The sequence below is a fragment of the Natator depressus genome, chromosome 7, assembly GCF_965152275.1.
Source record: "Natator depressus isolate rNatDep1 chromosome 7, rNatDep2.hap1, whole genome shotgun sequence".
Classification (NCBI taxonomy): domain Eukaryota; kingdom Metazoa; phylum Chordata; order Testudines; family Cheloniidae; genus Natator; species Natator depressus.
In genome coordinates this window covers 30,893,123-30,899,601 of record NC_134240.1, presented here as the reverse complement: position 1 = coordinate 30,899,601, position 6,479 = coordinate 30,893,123, and the positions used below count along the sequence as shown (strand labels likewise).

Sequence of the window (6,479 nt, the reverse complement as noted above, 5' to 3'; positions counted from 1 at the left end):
CAAAATGACCCGCCTGAGTTTGCCACGCATTTGGGATCAGACACAGAGTTCCTAATTCTCAGTCCCATGTCTGCCTTTTAGTCGTTTGCAGCTACGCTGCACCTTTCACTCCACAGTGCTGCAGAATTTCTACACACAGAACACTCCTGAGATGCCACTGCCTCTTTGGTGGAGCATGGTAATGAGTTCAGGGGGCACTGAGGCAAATGCCAAGCACCAGGGGATTTTAAGTCTTTGGATGCATGGGGACACTAGGAACTGTGAAGCTGATGCTTAGGGGCTGAACCATTGCCAGGAGTAAGAACAGCAAGTGAGAGGCCTTCCAAACCCTGCGGGGTGTCAGCCCATCATCAGGTAGGCCCACTCCCCAGTTCATCTCCTGCCCTCCTCTACAACCTCCCTGCTTTATCCATCACCCTCCTTTACAACCCCTCCCTGTCTTCCCTCCTCTCTCCCACCCACTTTCCTGGTCCCCTCTTTTCTCCCTGTGCCTTCTCCTTCTACCCACCTCCCACTTCCCTCTTCCCCTATGCCCTCCCCTCCCATTCCCGCCTGCCCTCCCAGTGGTGCTTAAACAGTTTTTAGAGTGGGGGTGCACTGCCCCTTGCCTGTCTGCACCTCTCACCACCCCCTACAGCTGGGGCCGGGAGCAGGGCTGTGGCTTCAGGAGGAGGGGCCTTGGATAGGGTAAGGGGGCCGAGGTGGGGGCCACAGCTGGGGGAGGATGTGGAGCCCTGGGCCGGGGGCGGGTGTGGAGCCCTGGGCCAGGGCCAAGGCCAGGAGTGGAGCCCCAGCTGCGGAGCTGGCAGCCTGGACCCTGGGTGCGGGGCCAGGAGCAGAGTCCTGGGCACGGGACCGGTAGCCAGGACCCCATGTGCAGGGCCAGCAGCTAGAACCCTGTGTGTGGGGCTGGCAGCGGAGTCCCCAGGCGCAGGGCCAGGAGCCGGGACCAGGGCCAGCAGCAGAGCCCCTGGGCACGGGGGCAGCAGCCAGGACCTGGGGCTGGCAGCCGAGACTAGCAGCGGAGTCCCTGGGTGCGGGGTCGGCAGCTGGCCGGCAGTTGGGACCCCATGCAAAACCTGGGGGTGCTGCAGCACCCCCTGCATCCCTTGTTCCTGCACCTATGTGCCCTCCTCTCCCCTGCTTCTCCTTCCCTCCAGGTACCCTCCCCTTTACCTCTCCTCACACTACACACTCCCCTTACCCCTTCATCATACACACTCCACTCTCATCCCCTTTTCCAGCTTGCCTATGGGCAGGGACATAAGGAGGCAAAGTAGAAGGGGATGAGCGGCATAGGGATGAGGTGGTAAAATATGGAGGGAGCATGAGGGCATATGGATGGGGGACAGCGGGCATAAGGGGGCACATACAAAGGGGGTGTAAGAGATGCATTTAGGAAGTGAGGGCATGATGTGCAGAGAGGGAGCATGGCGAGGGGCATGGGGATGTTAGGTTTGCAGAAGGGGGCCTCAGGTGGTCAGAAAGGGACATGGGGCTTTGGGAAAGGGGCATAGAAAGGAGGCATGGGTTGCTGGGGGCATAAGGAGGGGAAATGGGGGCATCGGGGGGGGGCATCAGGTTGGGAGAGGAGATCCAGGGACGGGGCATGAGGATTCATAGATTCATAGTTTTAACCCAGAAGGGAACATTAGTCTGACTTCCTGTACATAACAGAACATTAAATTTCATCAAGTTACCCCTGTACTGAACCCAATAATTTGTTGTTGACTAAAGCATCTTCCAGAAAGACAGCCAGTCTGGATTTGGAGACATCAGACGATGGAGAATCCCCCACTGCCCTCAGGAGTTTGCCCTCCTCACCCATCCCCACTGTGAAACATTGGTGCCTTATTTCTAATTGGAATGTGTCTAACTTTAAATTCCAGACATTGGTTCTTACTCTGCTTTTCTTCACTAGCCTAAAGAGCCCTTTAATACCTGGGATATTCTCTTCCTGAAGGTGCTTATACACTGTATTCAAGTTACCTCTCAATCTTCTTTTTGAGAAGCTAAATAGATTGAGCTCCATAAATCTCCCCTATATAGCATTTTCTCCAGACTTTGAATCATTTTTGTGGTTCTTTTCAGCACCCTCTCCAATTTTTCAACATCCTTTTAAAAATTTGACCCCCAAACTAGATGTAATACTCCAATGTCACCAATGCTGTATATAGAGGTAAAACCATCTCCCTCCTCCTGCTTACTACTCCCGTTTTATACATCCAAGGATTGCATCCTATTGGCCCTTTTTTTACTCCAGCATCAGACTGAGAGCTCATGTTGAGTTGTTTGTCCACTGTGACCCCCTACATCATTTTCAAAGTCACTGCTTTCCAGGATACAGTCCCCTGCTCAGTAGGGATGGCCTGCATTACTTTTTCCTAGATGTATAACTTTGCATTTGGCTGTATTAAAATACATTTTGTTGGAAGGGTCCCAGCTTACCAAGCAATCCAGATTGCTGTATAGGACTGTCCTCCTCGTTCCACTCATCATACTACTTCAACAATCTTTGCGTCATTTGCAAGTGTTATCAGTAGTGGTTTTATATTTACTTGTTCCAGGTAATTGATGGAAATGTTGAATAGCATTGGACATAGTAGGAGTGGGGGGGGGTGTAGGGAAAGGGTGTTGAGATGGGGCCAGGGGCATTGGTTTGGGGTGAGGTGTCATAGGAAGGAGTCAAAGGGGCATTGTGTCAGGGTCTTGGGGACATTGGGTCTGGGGCCACAGGAAGTGTTGGGTTGGAGTCAAGGGGCACAGGGAGCAGGAGCAGCAGATGTTGGGCTGGGGTCAACGGGGCATTGGGTCTCAGTTATAAGGACTGTTGGGTTGGGATACAAGGAGGGGCAGGGGGCATCAGCATCAGGAGTGTGGGGAGTATTTGGTTTGGATCAAAGCATGCGGGGAGAACTGGATCAGGGTCAGGGGCATGGGGCAGGGATGTAGGAGCACTGGTGGGCCAGGAGACATGGGGGCATTGGGCAGGGCACAGAGAGGGGGGGCGGGGATGTCCTGTCAGAGCACAGGGGGTGTTCAGTCGGGGTCAGGGGGTGCAGGGAGGGGCAGGATGTGGGGGAGTTGGGGCGAGGTCAGGGGTTACAAGGAGGCAGCACAGGGAGGGGAGATATTGGGGAGGGAGCAAATATAGGATGGGGGACAGAGTGGAGGGTTCATTCACCCCATAGGGTGGGGACATGGCCGGGGGGGGGGCTTAGGCAGAGGGAGCGGTCTCTCTTGGCGACCCCACTGATCGGGGTGCTGGGCTCTCACGCGACGGCCACTAGCCAATCAGAGGATCGCTGTCCTCGCGCCGACCGTTGGGCGCGGGCTCGACCGTTAAGCCACCCTCCTCCCCGCTTTTGCGCATGCGCAGGAATCTCTCCCTCGCGCGCGGGCGAGTTCTGCGCGGTTCCGCTCTTGCGCAACATGTCCCTCCCTTTCCCTGTAGTCCCTTGGCTCCGCGCCTGCGCAGAGCATTCCTCACTGCCCCCTTGCCCCTTCCGTCTCCGTCCGCGGGCCCCACGCAGGCGTAGTGTGTGCCTACCGACCGTTTTCTGATCCCCCTTCGCCCCCTCCCCCCGGTGGGTCCCCCCTCCCGCGGATTTGTGAGGAGTCGGTGGGGTCCCGCTTGTCGCCGCCATGGGGGTGAGTGAGGTCAGGGTCCCCCAGCCCCGGCGGAGGGACCAGGCCGGAGAGGGAGGGGAGAGGCCTGGGATCAGGCCTGGGGATCCATGAGGGTTCTGTGAGGAAGGAAAGGTGCAGGTGGTCCTGGGGGGAATAACCATGGAGGGGTTGTGAGGGGGTTGGGGGTCCATGGAGGGTGTGAGGGAAGCCTATGGGGTGTCACTGAGGGGGGTCGTTGCGGAACCAGGGATGGAGGAATTGGCGGATCATGAAGGGGGAGGGTGTCTCTGGGGGAGCACACATGACGGAGTGTCCATGGGGGTGCATGTGGGGGGAGGCTGGTGAGAAGGGGCTGGGGGAAGGTCTGGAGAAGTGGCTGGGATAGGTCCATGGAGGAGTCTGAGGGGGGAGTTGGGAGGCCATGGGGGGGGGTCCTGTGAGGTGGGAGCTGGAGGCGGGTCTGTGAGGGGGTAATTGAGGGGTCCAGAGAAGAGGTTGGAGTGTGACTGGGCGGAGTCGGGGACAGGGAGAAGGTAGGTTGGGTTTTTGGGATGGGGGAGCTGGGATGAGTCCATTAAGGTAGTCTAGGGAGAGAAGGTAGGACCTGGAGGGGGTCAACATGGGTGGAAGACCTGAGGGAGGAACTGGGCATGGTCCATGGAGGGGATCTGGGGAGGGGAGGTCAATGTGCGGGGAGAGCAGAAAGTTGCAGAGTCTGCAGATCTAGGGACCAGAGATGGGAGATCAGTGAAGTGGGAGCTGGGCAGTTCCATGCAAATGGGGAGACCTTGCGGGGAGCTGTGGGGACAGGGAGAGGGCCTCAGTGGGATAAGGGGGAAGTTGTGGATAAATGGTGAACAGGTGTGAAGAGACATAGAAGGGAGGGGGTGATGATCTACATCCCCCTTGAGGATGGGAGGAGGTCATGGAGTGGGGGTCTGGATTCCCCTCTGATGGGAGGAGGCCATGGACTGTGCATTTACCTCTCTGTAAAGGGTTCTGGGGGTTGTAATTCTTCCCTCCAATTTATCATCATATTCAAGCCCTGCTCCCAAACACCGAACCTACCCCAAAGTACAAGGTGGCCATAGTGTGTTTGTGTGTGCACGCATGCATGCACACATGCCTGGGCTGTACATATGATGAACATACAATCTAAAGAACATCTATCAGTAAATGTGTGAGAGATCCTGGCTACACTGCACTAATGTCAGTTCTCTCAATGGATGGCATGACGTCTAAGGGTGTGTGCTGGGTGTGTGGACTGCTGGGTTCTAGCTCTTGGAGGAGAGTGGTGTTGAGATGGTTAGAGTGGATCCTATTTGCAGCTCTGGGATGGGAGCTGGGTCTAGTGGTTAGAATAGAAGGGAAACCAAGAACTAGTTACTTGCTGTGTGATATTGAGTCCTATCGCTTCTCCTCCGTGTGCCTTAGTTTCCCCATCTGTGTAATGAGGAAAATTCCTACTTCACAGCAGTGAGGAGTTGGAAAGTGCTTTGAATGCCACTATTGAAATGGGCTAAAGAAATGCAAAGTATTGTGAGCCACAACAAATTCTCTTCAGATCTGCTACTAAAGATTTGTCTGCACTCACATTATGCCACTTTAACTGTACCGGTATATTAAAGCAGTACAACCCCTTATTGTGGATGTAATTAGACCAATACAAACATGTTTCTACGGTAGAGAGTGTTGCCATATGGGAAGGGAAATAAGCTATACTGGTATAAGGCACATTTGTTGCAGTATAATTGTGTCCACTCTGCACTTGTACCTGTAAAAAAAAAAAAAAAAAAAAAAAAAAAAATCACAACCCTAATGGAGAGGGTTACACTGAGTCTAAAAATATTAATGCAGATGGGAGGATATTTTTTTGGAGCAAGCTCAAAAAATACCAGTTAATTTATTATTGGATTTCTGTGCTTTAAGAATACCTTTCCTTGTCAGGTTGCTCTTGTATATTCTGCCTCAAAAGTGGCATCAAGTTTTTGTGTTTGAATGAGGTCCAGGTGTAAAGTTTTAGCGCATCAGTCTCTTTATTTAAAACCAGATAATGTAGTTCTTTCTGCTCGCTGTCCACTTCAGAAGTGCAGTACTGAAGGGGAATAACATATTAGCTCAGGTAACATAGCCCCGACAGCAAGCTCTCAGAAACAGTTTGCTCCAGATACTCCTGAACTGAAATGCTTTGATTTTTCTCTCCCGGGGACGCAACCACATGTATGGTGAAGATAGCTCTATTTTAGGTGAGAGGCTCATGCTTCAACATCTGTGGTGGAATGAGGACTTTTGTGGGTGTTGGTCCCATGAGGAGATGTGGTTTTTGGTGCTATAACCAAGGAATCTGTTCAGCATTTTAAATTCTGACTCTCTCCCTGCACCTAGTTGTACATTGGGACCCAGAGTCTATTTAAAAACACATACATCCCCCAACTCTCAGCAATTGAAACCCCTCAAAATACACTTTATGAAGCCCATTGGAGTCTTTATTTTCATTGGCCTCTAGTTGTTATAGTGGTGTGGCTGTCTTAAAAATAGACTGCTGAGTTATTTAATTCGAAGAAGAGGCTTCTGCATGTGAGCCATGTTGACTAATTTTTCATGTGAGTTCTAAATGCTAGAGCATGGCATGGAGTCAGGTCTGACTACTGAGTTGTATTTCTAGCTCTAGGAGAAGTGTGGCCCATGAGTTAAAGCAGGCAGTCAGGATGCCTGGTTTCTATTCCCAGTTTTGGAAGAGGTGTAGGATGCAGTGTGTTAGGACAGTGGGGCTGGGAGTCAGGACTGTGGGGTTCTATCCCTGGGTTTGGGAGGGGAGAAGAGGAGGTGCTTAAACAGAAAATCCTGGG

General features: G+C 52.9%; 1 protein-coding gene across 2 annotated transcripts in view; it reads left to right on the top strand.

Moving 5' to 3' along the window:
- The first annotated feature begins 3,513 nt into the window (after positions 1-3,513).
- NAA40 (N-alpha-acetyltransferase 40, NatD catalytic subunit) overlaps positions 3,514-6,479 on the top strand; it is a 29,641-nt gene continuing 26,675 nt past the window's right edge. For both annotated transcript variants that reach the window (XM_074957895.1, XM_074957896.1), the window contains exon 1: positions 3,514-3,651. In XM_074957895.1, coding sequence (XP_074813996.1) covers positions 3,646-3,651 — 6 coding nt within the window. In that variant the 5' untranslated portion in view covers positions 3,514-3,645. The remainder of the gene's footprint in view (positions 3,652-6,479) is intronic.